Source organism: Lepidochelys kempii, chromosome 9 (assembly GCF_965140265.1).
Source record: "Lepidochelys kempii isolate rLepKem1 chromosome 9, rLepKem1.hap2, whole genome shotgun sequence".
Classification (NCBI taxonomy): Eukaryota; Metazoa; Chordata; order Testudines; family Cheloniidae; genus Lepidochelys; species Lepidochelys kempii.
The window spans coordinates 9804080-9821114 of NC_133264.1; the positions used below are offsets into that span (position 1 = coordinate 9804080).

General features: G+C 42.9%; 1 protein-coding gene across 7 annotated transcripts in view; it reads right to left on the bottom strand.

Moving 5' to 3' along the window:
• The window catches only part of ATP11B (ATPase phospholipid transporting 11B (putative)), a 118841-nt gene that overhangs the window by 77665 nt on the left and 24141 nt on the right, over window positions 1-17035 (bottom strand). For all 7 annotated transcript variants that reach the window (XM_073359282.1, XM_073359281.1, XM_073359280.1 and 4 more), the window contains exons 2-4: window positions 5163-5279; window positions 4138-4227; window positions 1673-1753 (exon numbers count right to left, since the gene is read on the bottom strand). In XM_073359282.1, coding sequence (XP_073215383.1) covers window positions 1673-1753; window positions 4138-4227; window positions 5163-5279 — 288 coding nt within the window. The remainder of the gene's footprint in view (window positions 1-1672; window positions 1754-4137; window positions 4228-5162; window positions 5280-17035) is intronic.

The window sequence follows — 17035 nt, forward strand, 5'->3', positions numbered from 1 at the left end:
ATGTCTTGCTTACAACACTCCTGCTAATACATCCTAGAATTATGGTGGGTTTTTTTTGTTTCGTTTTTTTTTGTCTTTTGCAACAGTGTTATACTGTTGACTCATATTTAGCTTGCGGTCCACTATGACCGCCAGATCCCTTTCCACAGTACTCCTTCCTAGGCAGTCATTTCTCATTTTTATGTGTGTAACCGATTGTTCCTTCCTCAATGGAGTACTTTGCATTTGTCCTTATTGAATTTCATCCTGTTTACTTCAGACCATTTCTCCAGTTTGTCCAGATCATTTTGAATTTTAATCCTATCCTCCAAAGCACTTGCAACCTCTTCCAGCTTGGTATCATCTGCAAACTTTATAGTACTCTGTATGCCATTATCTAAATCATTGATGAAGATATTGAACAGAAACAGACCCAGAACTGATCCCTGCGGGACCCCACTCGTTATGCCCTTCCAGCATGACTCTGAACCACTGGTAACTACCCTCTGGGACCGGTTTTCCAACCAGTTTTGCACTCGCCTTATAGTAGCTCCCTCTAGGTTGCATTTCCCTAGTTTATTTATGAGAAGGTCATGTGGGACAGTATGAAAAGCTTTAGTAAAATCAAGATATACCACGTCTACCGCTTCACCCCATCCATAAGGCTTGTTACCCTGCCAAAGAAAGCTATCAGGTCGGTTTGACATGATTTGTTTTTGACAAATCCATGCTGTTACTTATCACCTTATTATCTTCTAGATATTTGCAAATTGATTGCTTAATTATTTGCTTTATTATCTTTCCAGGTACAGAAGTTACGCTGATTGGTCTGTAATTCTCCTTTTTATAGATGGGTACTATATATTTGCCCTTTTCCAGTCTTCTGGAATCTCTCCCATCTTCCATGACTTCTCAAAGATAATCAGTAATGGCTCAGATATCTCGAGTTGTTGAATTTTAATCCTATTTTGCAGGTAACAATTAAGCCTTGCCAAAAGCCCTACCAGCATTAATATACTTCAGGGATAGTGAAATATAGTCAGATCTCTTTGTTTAGGTTACAAACAATATTTTTGTAAGGTTAGGATATTAATTGATTTTCTGCCTCTAATCAATATGTAACTGTAAAGTGATTACCTCCAATCATCTGACAGCTGTGTGAATGCCTAGATTTCTGCCCCAGGGGAGGACTTAAGCTTTTCCTGCCTAGGGCACCATTCTACACTGGCAAGAAAAGCTCTCTATGCTGCTCTTGGGGCTCTCTTAACTGCTGCCAAACAACATGCAGATACTTTTAATGCATCACCCACCCCAAGTCTCTTTCCTGGTCTGTATTATGTACGAGGATTCCTTTATAATGTGTACTGAGGTGTGCCAAGGGAATAAGTGAGAGGCATTAGGAAATGGTCTTATAACAATTGATATACAAAGTCTAGACAAAAATGTCTTTTGACAATCATTCCTGTGCATTTAAGGATGTTACAATGAGCCATTGGGTGCCTGACAGCTAAGCAGAGCTCCCCAGTTTAAGCTTCTAGCGGGCAACATTTTAAACACATTTACTGATTTCTTTCTAGAAACTATGTGTGCGCTTTACCGCTTAGAGTGTCTAACAAATCCTGACTACACTATTTAAAGAAAAGATTAAGAAACTGTTTAAAAAGGAATCATGCTATTTAGGCTAATTTCATACCTGTTTTATGGCTGTTACAGTTATGACAAAGAACAATGGCAATCCGCTTGTAATAGGACTGGTCGGTGTATCTATCATAAGCTATAGGAAAAGAGAATGAGGATAATGTTAGTACCAGATTATTCTTAAAATCTTACAAAACCAAAGGCAATAACATTTTACACCACATGAGCAAAATTATTTTACACCACATGAGCAAAAATGTCAGAGAGGCTCTTTATTACATATTCTATAGTCATTCTAGTGCAAAACTCCCCTTGATGTCAGACGCAGTTCTCCTAAAAGGTGGCAATACTGACATACTACATTTATTTTCTCCTACCAAGTTGAGTTAAGATATATATTATATGAAACTGCTTTTTTACACCATACAAAGAACTAGCTTACAACAAAAAAAGTAGGATAAAAGACATCTTAAATTCAGACTGAAAACTGAAAGCACAAATTTCCTAAGGCTTTATCTCTGGCACATAAATTAAAGAATCCCCTTGCACATAGTACTGCTTTCTGTCTTCCATAAGAGAACCTTGCAGATTTTACAATTTGTGCTACCACTGTTGTGGTGCCAACTTCAATGCAAACACTAAACATGTGTGCACGAGCCTGTATGGGTTTTTCTCTACTGCAGGAACAGTGCTACTTTACAGGATAAACTAACTGTATTAAAGGGCTGCAGAGAAAGGATACAGAGGGAAAACAGTTATTGAAAACATTAATATTAATTTAAGAAATTTATTAGGTTTACCTGAAATTTAACTCATTGCCTTGGGAAGCACTACCAAATAAATCTTGCATAGAGAGTTTTAAAAAGTTAAAGGTTAGAGAAAATAGCTTGGGCAACAGCAGGGCCTTGATCTTTACACTCTCAAATTTACCAGAGTTAAAAAAATATGGCAAATTCCAGTCTGAGCGAGAGAACTTGTGCTCTGCTATTACACAGCCAGACAGGATTTCAGCCTTGAAACATATCTTATACCAAGAAGAATACTGTAACATAGACAAAGATTGTGCAGAACCAAGTGGACCATGAACAGTAGTAAATAAAAATCTACTTTGATAAAGCAGATAGGAAAAGAAATGATGCTCTCAAGTTTCCAAGAGGATAAAGGATGGGCATATTGGGTCAGACCAATGGGTCATTTAGCCCAGTTCTCTGTCTTCCGACAGTGGCCAATGTCAGGTGTTTCAGAGGGAATGAACAGAACAGGCCATCATCAAGTGATCCAACCCCTGTTGTCCACTCTCAGCTTCTGGCAGTCAGAGGCTAGCGACACCCAAAGCATGGGATTACATCCCAAACCATCTTGGCTAATAGACACTGACAGACCTATCTTCCATGAATTTATCTAATTCTTTTTTTAACCCCATTATAGTTTTGGCCTTCACTATATCCACCGACAACGAGTTCCACAGATTGACTGTGCACTGTATGAAGAAGTAGTTCCTTATGTTTTAAACCTGCTGCCTATTAAATTTCCTTTGACCACCCATGGTTCTTGCGTTATGTGAAGCAGTAAATAAAATTTCCTTATTCACTTTTTCCACACCATTCATAATTTTATAAATCTCTGTCATGCTGCCCCTAGCCAGTTCTCTCTTTTCCAAGCTCAACAGTCCCAGTCTTTTTAATCCTGCCTCATATGGAAGCTGCTCCATACCCCTAATCATTTTTGCTGCCCTTCTCTGTACCTTTTCCAATGCCAATATATCTTTTTGAGATGGAGAAACCAGAACTGCATGCAGTATTCAAGATGTGACCGTACCATGGATTTATATAGTGGCATTATGATATTTTCTGTCTTATTATCTATCCCTTTCCTAATGGTTCCTAACATTGTTCGCTTTTTTCACTGCTGCTGCATACTGAGCAGATGTTTTCAGAGAACTATCCACAATAACTCCATGATCTTTTTTTTTGAGTGGCAACAGCTAATTTAGACACCATCATTTTGTATGTATAGTTCGGATTATGTTTTCCAATGTGCATTACTTTGCATTTATCAACATTTATCATTTGCCATTTTGTTGCCCAGTCACCCAGTTTTGCGAGATCCCTTTGTAACTCTAGTCATCAGAGGAGTGAAGTTCTGGAACAGCCTTCCAAGAAGTAGTGGGGCAAAAAAACCCTAACTGTCTTCAAGACCGAGCTTGATAAATTTATGGGGGAGGATGGTATGATGAGACTGCCTACAAGGGCATGTAGCTGCAAATACTCAAAATAGTATTTCAAATTTGAGCCTAAATCCAGTGCAGTCCAAGTAGTTAAGACTCCAACACCCTTGTGAAATAGTTACTGTGCCTTTAAAAAAAAATAGATGAAAAAACTGAGACAGAGTTTAAGTGATTTGCACAAGGCAGAGAATGAGTAGCAGAACTGAGAATATAACCCAGAAAATCCTGGTTTCCAGCTCTATATTCCGACTATGGAGTCTCTCTCATTAAATTATAAGTTTTATTCAACTTACCTGAACCAAAAATATAATAAGAAAATAAAAATTGGCTACTCTTCTGAACTGCTCAAATAAATTTTTTGGAATAAAATTCCACACCGTATACTGAAAAGAAAAGAGAAGTGGGGTTATATAACATGACATTGCACAAATTTTCCATAAAAAACTTTTCAATCTCTTCCCAGTCTCTCCCCAACAAATCCCTCAAAACCGTCTCATTCTCCTCTTCCCAAAGTGCTGTACCCTCTTCTCTGTCTTTGGGGTGAGGCAGAGCCAAGGCTTGTCCCTTCTTGTAGACAAGCCAGGAGCTAGGAGAAGCCCAGGCATCGAGGTAGCTGTGCTGGCTGCAGCAGTGCCAGCTGAAGATACCTTCCTACGTATCGGTGTGCGCGCACATGCATGGGTGGGTGGGAGGGCGGGAGAGGTGTCAGAGTGGTTCCCCTGGGGACTGCTTTCTCCCTTCTGCTGAGCCAATCAGCTGGTTGCAAGATGGCTATTGGGAAGGGGGAAAGATTTACTGAGGCTGCTGCAGCAGCAGACATTGCTTTCTTACCATCCAGTCAACTAAGATATTTATTCTGACCAATTAGGTCCATTCACCCCACCAACGGCCAGACTGTGCACCAAAAAGGAAACTCTGTGGGCAGCTCAATGTTCTCTACACTAACATGCTCTTTTTCACATAACAGGCTTGACAATTTGAGAGATGCCCTCTCTAAGTACAGATGTAAATATCTGGAGGTGATACAGGGAATTGCCAGTGGATCTCATGGTTCAAGACCCATCTTCTTTCTGAGGAATTTTACCTGAGACGGTCGGTCAGTGTGCAATCAGGCTTTTGTATTTTGAAGGGCAGGGTGATGGGAGCAGAGGAGGAGGAGGAGAAGGGGCCTCACTTTTTAAACATTGGTTTTGAAGTCATTTGCTGTTTTAAATGATGTGAAAACACATCACACTACCAGATGCACAGATACTCCACAACATCCTAAGTGATGTTTACTTTTTATCAAATATTTTTGACAAAGTACATGGATCCTTACCTTAGATGAAATGATTCTGTTCTCTGCAAATTTCTGAGGAATATAATGGCCATTCTGGGGGAAACGATTTGCTATGTAAATAGTTCGTGTATCACTTTGATGTGGTGGGTCAAAACCCTGAAAGGTAAAAGTAAAAATCAGTTGAACAACAGGCAGGACATTTTACATCAAAACTATCGTTTCAGATCACAGATGGCACACAAAATTCTGCTAATCTTTAAACTGAAATTGTGATCCAAATTTTAACAAGAGTCTTAGAATAGCAGATTATGAACTGGACACAAAGATGAACATATCTGGGCCAAAAAGTATATATTATTTTGCTGTTAGGAGGCTTGCTTTTTAATGTCATTTAAATGCATTTTGATTAATTTGTGTTTTTTTTTAATTTCCTATTGTGTTTAAAATTTGACATGGTCAACTGAAAACAACCTTAATTTATGTGGAGTGTGTTCATTCCTTATGGGGGACACATCACAAAAAAATCTTAAGAATCAGAAGAAAGAGCACATACAGGCTATGAAAAATGAGGGTAAAAGTTACTGTCTCACAGTAAAACCAGAAAAAAACAAAACAGAGAAATGGCAGTTTGGCTGAGGGAGGGTATGAGTAAGGCAGAGAGAAGCAAAAATGGAAACCAAAATACAGGAGGAAATTAAAGATATTCAAAGCCGTACTTTTAAAAGCCATACTAATGTTGATCATAATTGAATCATATAAGAAAGTTTAAACAAACAGAAGAGAGTCACACTAACAATGCTATGGTTCAAGTTTGAAAAAAATAATCTGACCAGTGGAAAAATCAAGAAACTGGCCAAACATTATTTTCCCTCTTTCCCAAGTAAGTAAATGATTTCCTGCCTCAAAGAGCATAAAAGCCTTGCTTACATTCAGAGACTTTATCTTCTAAAATTTCCCACTGTTACCACCAATTCAGGTCCACCAATGATAACAGTGGGAGCACTGTGTTTTGTAGACTTGCTGAGCAGGGTTAGACAAATCTTAGAAGTGAAAATTAATCCCATAGTGCTGCCTCCTCTACAAAGCCTCTTCAAAGAGCAGATACTTCACCTGGGAGCTTGATCCTACTTCTGGTGCTGCTGTAGCCTACACTGGCAGCTGCTCTGGAATCAGATCCAGCAAAGCCACACCAGTATCTGTTGCTGCCCTAGTTTTGGTAGTAGGTCAGGAAGACTCACTATCAAAAAAGTGGGTGGAGGGGGACAGGACAGCAGTGCCTGAGTGCAATGGCTGCTCCAACAGCTGAGCAGGGACAAGTACCAGGAGTCTGCTACGAGACTGCTCTTGGCCATCTGAAATATTGAAGGAGACCCCGTCTGTTCCTGCATGCCACAACCATTTCCCTCCTTGCAGGGATTAAGCTTGCTTTTCGCCTGCTCTGTCATTTTTGCCTGTTCTCACAAGGAAACAGCAAGCATTATGCGTCAAGAAAGTTAAATTTGGTGGCCAAATCCTACAATTTGAAAGGTGACCAAATTATTTTGGGGACACATCCTGACCAAAATTGCAAGGCAGGGATGGGGGTGAGAGGGGACTCACAGTGGCACAGGTGCCATTTGTGCCACTGAGGTCAGACCATTCTGGTCAATTTTCCAGAGGGCTGGTCATTACCTCCCAAGCTCAGCAAGGCTGTGTAACCTACCTACAAGTGCTATGGAAAGAAAGACACTCCGGGAGACAACAACTTGACAAGAAGGGGAAAGAACTACTCTTACTGGTAACAAATCTCTCCCCCTCAATAACTGCCTTTATGCATCTCCACTCTTGGGAAATGCTTAGGTGAGTCTGCCCTGCGGAAGAAGAATCTCAGCACTGAGCGGCTGATTACAAGTCACAGCTCCATGCCTTCTTAGCAAGGCTTACTACTGAGGAAGTCTCAGCACCAAGAACTTCTTTTCCACCATATTTTCAGACTTCATACAATTCTGATCCTACAAATTTGGCATTGGGCTTAACTAGACGAGTGATATCTAAGAGTTCCTTTATGGCTCCCTTACCAGATCCTCAGCACTGGACTGCAGAGTGGGGGAGTAGATTTTTAAAGCCAACAGAGGGAGTCTGAGGTAGCCCTTACACTTCCTTTGGGTCTGATGGAAAGCAAATATCAGTTTAGATCAGCAGTCCTCAAACTGTGGGTCGGGACCCCAAGTGGATCACAACCCCATTGTAATGGGGTTGTCACGGCTGGCATTAGACTTGCTGGGGGCCCAGGGTTGAAGCCAAAACCTAAGCCCCACTGTCCAGGGCCAAAGCTGAAGCCCGAGGGCATCAGCCCCGGTTGGTGGGGCTTAGGTTACAGACTCCCTGCCTGAGGCTGAAGCCCTTGGGCTTTGGCTGTGCCCCCCTGCCTGACTGGGGCTCAGGCTTCGGTCCCCCGTCCTGGAGTCGTGTAGTAGTTTTTTTTGTTTTTTTTTTTTGTCAGAAGGGGATGGCGGTGCAATAAAGTTTAAGAACCCTTGGTTTAGACTGCCCTTCAGCGGACGACGGGAGACATCTCATGTGGACGTTAGTAACAAACAACAAGGTATCACAGAATACACATAGCCTAACGCTAGCTTTTTTATCTGCAAAAGTCATGGAATAAACTGGGTAAAGAAATGAAGGCAACAATTAATTAGTCCAAATCCAGCAGAAATAACCACAAACCAACACCAAATGAGAACTGGAGAAATAAGGGGACAATCTGACAAGACTAAACCTGAATAAAGCCACAGAAGTGTTGAATTTAAAAACCCAACAAGGTAAAACAAGCAACACAGAGCAAAATATAAGCATATGCTCTAAGTTTTTCATTATTTCTTCTTTGTAGTATTCCACAGATTCCCAGTTTAGGTAAGATTTTTTTCACTTTTCTGGTAGGCTCATTCCAGTAAATTTGGGTATGTTTTTCAAGGCCTCACTAGTAATATAGATAGGGTTGAAAAGTTCAATTCTTCTGCTTTATAAACTGTAGCGGGAATAAAGAGGCCTTTTGCAATAAAACAACTCAAAGAGGATTCCTTACTGATTTAAAACTATAATCATAGGTAATAAAGGCATCAGACCTTAAAATTAAAGAAGCAATGTCAAGTATTCTGAAAACTGTCATATTAAAATTTCTTTCAGTGCTTTACAAAACCAATTAGAGCTCTATCCCTTCATACTCAATTTGTAAGCATGAAATTGATTGCCAGCAAAAATATGTGATGGACAATGTGATAAATATAAATGCAACAAAACATGGATAAAAATCAAAATACTTTAATCCTGAGTGTTTTGTCATACACTTACACAGTGCTTTTCATTCATTGATCTGAAAAGCACTATACACAAAGATGGGTAAGTACTGCAGAACTTAATTTACTTCAGAAAACATGAAGGAAGCTAATGCAGAAAGAAAGGAGCAAGAACAATTTAGGAAGATTTTACAAAAAGATTTGAAGAAGAATAAACTTTTGGCAGACAAGAAGTGAGAGTCTGTTCTATGTACAGTGGCAAGAAAGAAGGTATGAAGATAAAACTAGGACAAGAACACACAGGGTATGTCTACACGGGGGGGGGGGCGGGGGGGGAGAGGGAGGAGTCTGTGGCAGCAGGTCTCAGAGCTCAGGTCAACTGACTCATGGGGCTAGTGCTGTGGGGCTAAAAATAGCAGTGTAGATGTTCGGGCTCAGGCTGGAGCCTGGGGTCTGAATCCTTGTGAGGGTGGCAGGCCCCAGAGCCTGGGCTCCAGCCTGAGCCTAAAACATCTACACTGCTATTTTTAGCCCTGTAGCACAAGCCAGTTTACGCAGCCTCCGAGACTCACTGCCATGGGTTCTTTTTTTGCAGTGTAGACATACACAAAGGGATTAGTCCTGGGAAAGGACTAGAAACATATATAGGAAACAAAAGAGAGGAAGAAGCTGTTCAGAGCTTTGTAAGGGACAAGTTTAAAAAGCATGAATTTGAGATGGTAAAATACAGAATGATAATGAAAGGATTTTTGTTTGAATGCTGACAGAGAACAAAAGATAGAAGAATGTTTTTAATACCAATATTTTGGATAACTGGAGCTTGTGAATGAATACTTCTTAAACTATTTCTAAAACTATACTAAAGTATACTAAACTATATTAAGTACTGAAATATTTGTGAGTAAGAAAGCATACGTACCTGGTAGATATGAAAAACGTACACAGATTTTTTTTCTTTTTTTTGTTTTGTTTGGAAGGTGCATGGCAACCACAAAATGCTAGGCACTTTCCACACATAAAGCCCTGGTCTCTAGTCTGAAGAAGTTATATTCGAAAGAAAGAAAAGATGAGAGTAGCAAAAGCAGAATAAGCAAACTCCCAAAGTAGATAACAACTGGTGACATTCTGATAATAAAATGGTCTCACCATGCCATTACTTGGTTTTGTTTTTTTTAAAACTACGGACATTAAATAATACACAGAGGAATATTCAAAGCCACAAGGGAAGTTAGACACCCAGCTTTCCATAGTGCTTTTAATAATCTCCCCCACAATACTTGGATCCTGCAGGATCCAAGTGTGGAGGGATCCAGGTGTGGGGTGAGAGGGTTCTGTGTGGTGCAATGTGGTTGAATGGGGCTTGATGGGATAGGGTTCCGTGTGAAGCTGGTTGGGGCTCAGTGAGGCAGGGGGCTCTTCCGGGTGGTTTAGGTGTAGGGTGGGTGGGGCTCTTTGGGGTGAGGGTTCAAGTGGGGGAGGTCTCACTGGGAAATGGTTTGGGTGCAGGGGCTCGCTGAGGGTCTGAGTGCAGGAGGGTTCCAGATGCAGGGGGTGAGGCTCGACAGTGGGGTCTGGGTATGGCAGGGGATGCACAGGGGTTGGGCTGTCAGGGGAGCAGCTCCCCATACAGTGACCCCCTCCCCAAGTGGCTGAGGAGCGATGGGGGCAGGAAGCGGGAAGGGAGGGCGTGGAGCTTCCTGCAGCTGGGGCAGGTTTCTGGGGGTGAATCGGACCTGGCCATTCCTTGCAGGGGAAGAGCAAATCCTTAGTCCTGCCGGGGTTAGCAGCTGAGCCCAGTGCAGGGTAGAAGCCACTGGCCTGGGTGTCCCTAGCCCCTCCCTCCCCCCTACAGTGATTTACTTCCCCAGTGGCTGCTCTAGGTGCCCAAAACAACATGCCCACACTGCTGGGGAGGGGCGCGTGACTGCTCTTGTGGCTTCCTTTTGCCTCCCCATCAGAAAGTAATTTTTATGCGGGGAAGCAAAAAAAAATCTGCAGGGGACATGAATTCTGTGTGCACGTAATGGCACAGAATTCACCCAGGAGTAGATGATGTATCATTTGCCTCTGGAATACAGGTCACTGATTTTTTTTCTTCCATGGACAGAACTTGAATTCAACTAAGTAATACAGAAAATTCTCAGAAAGACATACAAATAAACAGAATAAATAATATTGTCATTAAACACCACAGCAAAACATAAGTAACCATTAACACTGATCTCTGAAGGAGGAGCCAAAGACATACAATTTTTAAAACAAACAGGAATGGTATCTGGTTATTACTTTTACATTTTACATTTTTACATTTATGTGTTACATAATTTTAAACACCTCCACAAAAGGGAACTGTGTATTGCTTTCACCAAACTATTCAGCTGTGGTTTTGTAGATCTTGAAGTTTAGAAACTAAAGTTTCTTCTTTAGCAACACTTGCCAAGACTCTAATAAGCACTGTGAAACAAAAGCTAACCCATGAAGAAAATGTAACCTTTTTAACACAACAAGTGATAACATATAAAATTCATCACACAAAAGCTTCATTAAGGTTAAGGTGCAGACTCAGTGGTTTAACTGAATATTACCTGTCAAGAATGTTAAAGTTTACAAAAACAGAACTAAAAACTGTATAAACCCTTTGGCCATTACCCTGCAATGAACTCTGTGCAAGTGGATCCCTGTGGCTGTGCAGAAGTCATTCTAGGATTAGGGCCTTAATCAGCTAGTCACTATGCCTCCGGATAACCAAAGTACTCACCCATAGCCCTGTGTAGGGGAGCCCTGAAACTGTAGGCTACTTAAGGTCCTCAAAACGGCCCATCTTGCCAAACTCTGCAGATCCTCAAGAGACTGCAGAGACTAGGTGCTAAGGGCTCCTCTCCTGTTGACTTCTGATGTATAAAGGAATGGAGGAAAATGTAACTGGGAAAGGGTGGTGGTGAAAAAAATCTCACTACTTCTCTTGCTACTTCTCAGTCCACACTGACAAGGTCATGAAGAGTGAACTCCTCCTCCCCCCCATCCTTACTCTACTATGGCCCAATGTAGGAATCACCAAGGAGTGAAGACTCCCTCACCTGCTCCCAACTTCCCCATGACCCTTAGAGGCTCTTCAACTCCGTAACAACCGCCACCCCAGCAACCCAAAACAGGCTCACTAAGAAATAATAAGCCTGCTAAGGTTTGTGGAGGGTTGGAGGAGGGGAAAGAGGAAGAAACACTTGATAAGTATCATTGGGCCCACTGGGGACCAGCACTCCCTCTCAGCATTAGGTTCATAAGGGGTCAGGGTAACCCCCCCCACAAGCTCAGGTGGATGTGGCAGGCTCCAGTGAGCCAAAGACTTGGAGTTGGCTCCCAGTGAGCCTCTTAATGCTTGCTGGGACTCGTCCCCACCTGCAGACCTCAGAAGATCCACAAGAAGGGAAGAACACCATTAAGGATATTATCCCCTCTTCTCAGCCATCTGCAGATCTCCTAAGTTATGCATGAGCAGGGTACCCACCATTATAAATCCCAGGAGAGCCTCAGGAAGACGGGACTGGATGAGAACTGGATTCTTTGGGGAAAGAGATAAGGGGAGCATAATCCCCCTTCTATTAGACCTCCTGAGGAGGCCCCACTAAGCATTAAGAAACATGTCAGTTTCCCATGTACGCCTCGGGGGGCGGGGAAATCTCATGTCTCCTATTGATAAGCCTGTCTGGCGTTCATGAAACATTTCCGAGGTGTCTTTCTACAAGAACAACAACTAGATTCATTTTAAAAAATTGTAAACTTAGTATATGATATCAAAGCACTCTTGCAAATCTAAGTTCAGACTCCCTAGTGTCATTACCAAAGAAAATGTTAACTTCAGTAATTTGACTTTAAAAATCGATTAAATTTAGGTCCTAAGCACTATAACTGTTAGAAGAGTCCAATAAAGTGGATTTCATCTCTCCTTTGTTTTCACTTCAAAGTAGCAGAAAAAAACCCTCTCTGAACTGTTTTACAGCTCTATTTTTAGGGTGGTATAGCTGAGGAAACCTTTGTCTGAGTCATTTACTTTTTTCCAGGAACAATTCAGCCAAGTCCTACATCCAGCCTTCCAATATAGGGTTTGTTTTTTTGTAGATTTTAGAATGGGTAGTGAGCTTGTATGGAAGCCCAGCTTCAACCTTAACTATGAAGCCAATGCCTTCAATCCATAATAAAGGCAGTATATATGTAGTAGTGTTCCGTTTGCTGGTAGTTGTTTCTTTCCTTAAGCTCTTTAAGTCATACAGTAAAAAGATTTGTGTTTAAAATGGACTGAAGTATGATTTTCAATTGAAAATGTTTTGCATAGGGATTTAAAAGTGAATGTAGGATCAGGAATTCAAAGTTTCTGGTGTACCATTCTGCATATTTAAAAGGTTAACCAAGCATGAAAATCCCACAAAATTTCTCATCTGTCAGCTGGGTCATGTGTTTATGCATATTAATACTTCTATAGCAGTACAAAAGGTCACAGCACAATAAATTTATAAGAAGAAATAAGAGTAATACCTGGATTCAAATAGGACCTTTCATTGAGGCTCTTAGAGCCCTTCACAAAGGTGGCTATCAACCATATTTCAACAGAAATGGAAACAGAAAGAGAAGAGAGTTTTTGTTTTTAAATGAAAGAGGTTACTAGCGTTTCTCCTTCCACCCCGATCTTATCTTTCCTCTCCCTATTCTACAGGATGCCAAAAATATGATTCCCTCCAAAATAAGAAGTAGGGTCCTGTTTCTTTTCTCCATCCCATCTCACACATACTCCCCCACTAGTTCACACACTTCAAAGCTATTTTCTCCAGCCAGTTACTGCACTCCTAGGGCTATGTCTACACTACAAGCGCTCTAGCAACACAAATGCTTCCTACATCTAAAGAAGTGTTTTTTTCTGTAGTTCAGTGTAGTTAATCCACCTCTCTTGAGACATGATAACTAGGTCAACAGAAGAATTCTTCCATCAATCTAACTGCATCTATAGTGCGGGTCAGGTGGACCTAAGTATAGTGCAACATTTTTCACATCCCCCGAGACATGGCCAGGTCAATCTAATTTTTAAGTGCAGACCAGGCCCTAGTTTCACTTTAGAGGAGTGCATGTTTTCTTGGGACCAACAGGATACAAGATCTCACCCTTCCTGATTTAGACCAGTGGTTTTCAAACTGCGGGTCGCGGAATGTAAGGCACTGGGTCATGACGGCTCTAGTCAGCACCACCAACCGGGAGCTATTAAAAATCCCATCGGCGGTGCGGCCCGGCTAAGGCAGGCTAGTCCCTACCTGTTCCAACACGGTGCTGCGCCTCGTAAGCAGCCAGCAGCAAGTCTGGCTCCTGGGTGCAGGGGCCACGAGGCTCCGGACGCTGACCCGACCACTGGCTCTGCACTCCCATTGGCCGGTTCCCAGCCAATGGGAGCTGAGGGGCTGGTGTCTGAGGGCGAGAGCCACACATAGCTGCTTGAGCGCCTCCGCCTAAGAGCTGGACCTGCTGCTGGCCACTTCTAGGACGCAGCATAGTTCAAGGACAGGCGGGAAGCCTGCCTCTGCACCCCGGCTACACCGCTGCCCAGGAGCTGCCTGAGGTAAGCCTAGACCCCAATCCCCTGCCCCAGCCCTGAGCCCCCCACCAAATCCAGAGTCCCTTTCTGTACCCCAATCCCCTCATCCCCAGCACCATCCCAGAACCTGCACCCCCAGCCCAGAGCCCTGACCCCCTGCCCCAGGCCAGAGCCCCCTTCCACACCCTGAACTCCTCATTCCCAGCCCCACCCTGCAGCCCTCAACCACACCCCCTAACCCTCTGGCCCAGCCCTGACCCCTCCCACACCCCAAACCCCTCATCCCCAGCTCCACTGGGTCATTGGCATCAACAATTTTCTTCAACTAGGTTGCCAGAAAAAAAGTTCTTAAAACACTGATTTAGACAAGTCACAAGATCTCTGATGCCTCTATTTCACCATCACTAAAAATGGACATTATGAAGCCTATTTACCTTTGTAAAGCATTAAGCCCAAAGTACTATTGTTCCCAAGCTACTCTCTGCCTTCTCGCTGAGGAGCCACTATTCACCTCCCTCTCTCTTTCCTAGCACTGCTATAGAGACAGCTTTATTAGAAAGAAAGAAAGAAAGAAAGAGGTGTTACTCTAGCAGTTGTTATTTTAGGACTCAAGCAGCTTACTCTTTGAAAAACCCAAGAGCCTTCCTCCCCCCACCACCACCAATGAGAGGATACTGGGGGCTGACAGTGGTTAAAAGAGAGATTCCTCACTGCATCTATCCACTTCTACCAAAGAGAAAGGAGGTAAAGGATCTCAAGTCCCCCTTCCAGACCATCAATCAGTCTATTTGTCAAAAGCCAAGTAGTGCAGAGGCGAAACATTCTACTCAGCAAGCAGCTGACACCTGGAGAGTGGGATTTTAACTGTGCTGTTTACATCAGGCAGAAGCTGAGCCCACAATCATCCACTGAATTTAAAAATCATGGGGGGAAATTTTAAGTAGCTTAGCCAAAGTCAGAGGACTCAATGACAGTCAGGAACAGATCTGAGAACTTGACCTCCCACTGGGGTTCTCCCCCACTTGCCTCATGCAAGTTTCACACTACTGCTGAGGAAGTACTATTGGGGATACATGTATGTTAACCCGAAAGAGAAAAAAGAAAAGGAGTACTTGTGGCACCTTAGAGACTAACCAATTTATTTGAGCATGAGCTTTCGTGAGCTACAGCTCACTTCATCAGATGTTTACCGTGGAAACTGCAGCAGACTTTATATACACACAGAAATCATGAAACAATACCTCCTCCCACCCCACTGTCCTGCTGGTAATAGCTTATCTAAAGTGATCAACAGGTGGGCCATTTCCAGCACAAATCCAGGTTTTCTCACCCTCCACCCCCCCACACAAATTCACTCTCCTGCTGGTGCTAGCCCATCCAAAGTGACAACTCTTTACATAATCAAGTCGGGCTATTTCCTGCATAGATCAAGGTTTTCTCACATCCCCCCCACCCCCATACACACACAAACTCACTCTCCTGCTGGTAATAGCTCATCTAAACTGACCATTCTCCAGGTTTAAATCCAAGTTAAACCAGAACATCTGGGGGGGGGGGGGGGGGGGTAGGAAAAAACAAGAGGAAACAGGCTACCTTGCATAATGACTTAGCCACTCCCAGTCTCTATTTAAGCCTAAATTAATAGTATCCAATTTGCAAATGAATTCCAATTCAGCAGTTTCTCGCTGGAGTCTGGATTTGAAGTTTTTTTGTTTTAAGATAGCGACCTTCATGTCTGTGATTGCGTGACCAGAGAGATTGAAGTGTTCTCCGACTGGTTTATGAATGTTATAATTCTTGACATCTGATTTGTGTCCATTTATTCTTTTACGTAGAGACTGTCCAGTTTGACCAATGTACATGGCAGAGGGGCATTGCTGGCACATGATGGCATAGATCACATTGGTGGATGTGCAGGTGAACGAGCCTCTGATAGTGTGGCTGATGTTATTAGGCCCTGTGATGGTGTCCCCTGAATAGATATGTGGGCACAATTGGCAACGGGCTTTGTTGCAAGGATAAGTTCCTGGGTGAGTGGTTCTGTTGTGTGGTATGTGGTTGTTGGTGAGTATTTGCTTCAGGTTGCGGGGCTGTCTGTAGGCAAGGACTGGCCTGTCTCCCAAGACTTGTGAGAGTGTTGGGTCATCCTTTAGGATAGGTTGTAGATAGGTTGTCATCATGAATAGGTCGGAATATGAACAAGAGGCTGCTCGGCAGCTCTCCAACACGAGTTTCTACAAGCCATTACCCTATGATCCCACTGAGAGTTACCAAAAGCAACTACAGCATTTGCTCAAGAAACTTCCTGAAAAAGCACAAGATCAAATCCGCACAGACACACCCCTGGAACCCCGACCTGGGATATTCTATCTACTACCCAAGATCCATAAACCTGGAAATCCTGGGCGCCCCATCATCTCAGGCATTGGCACCCTGACAGCAGGATTGTCTGGCTATGTAGACTCCCTCCTCAGGCCCTACGCTACCAGCACTCCCAGCTACCTTCGAGACACCACTGACTTCCTGAGGAAACTTCAATCCATCGGTGATCTTCCTGATAACACCATCCTGGCTACTATGGATGTAGAAGCCCTCTACACCAACATTCCACACAAAGATGGACTACAAGCCGTCAAGAACACTATCCCCGATAATGTCACGGCTAACCTGGTGGCTGAACTTTGTGACTTTGTCCTTACCCATAACTATTTCACATTTGGGGACAATGTATACCTTCAGATCAGCGGCACTGCTATGGGTACCCGCATGGCCCCACAGTATGCCAACATTTTTATGGCTGATTTAGAACAACGCTTCCTCAGCTCTCGTCCCCTAAAGCCCCTACTCTACTTGCGCTATATTGATGACATCTTCATCATCTGGACCCATGGAAAAGAAGCCCTTGAGGAATTCCACCATGATTTCAACAATTTCCATCCCACCACCCACCTCAGCCTGGTCCAGTCCACACAAGAGATCCACTTCCTGGACACTACAGTGCTAATAAACAATGGCCACATAAACACCACCCTATACCGGAAACCTACTGACCGCTATTCCTA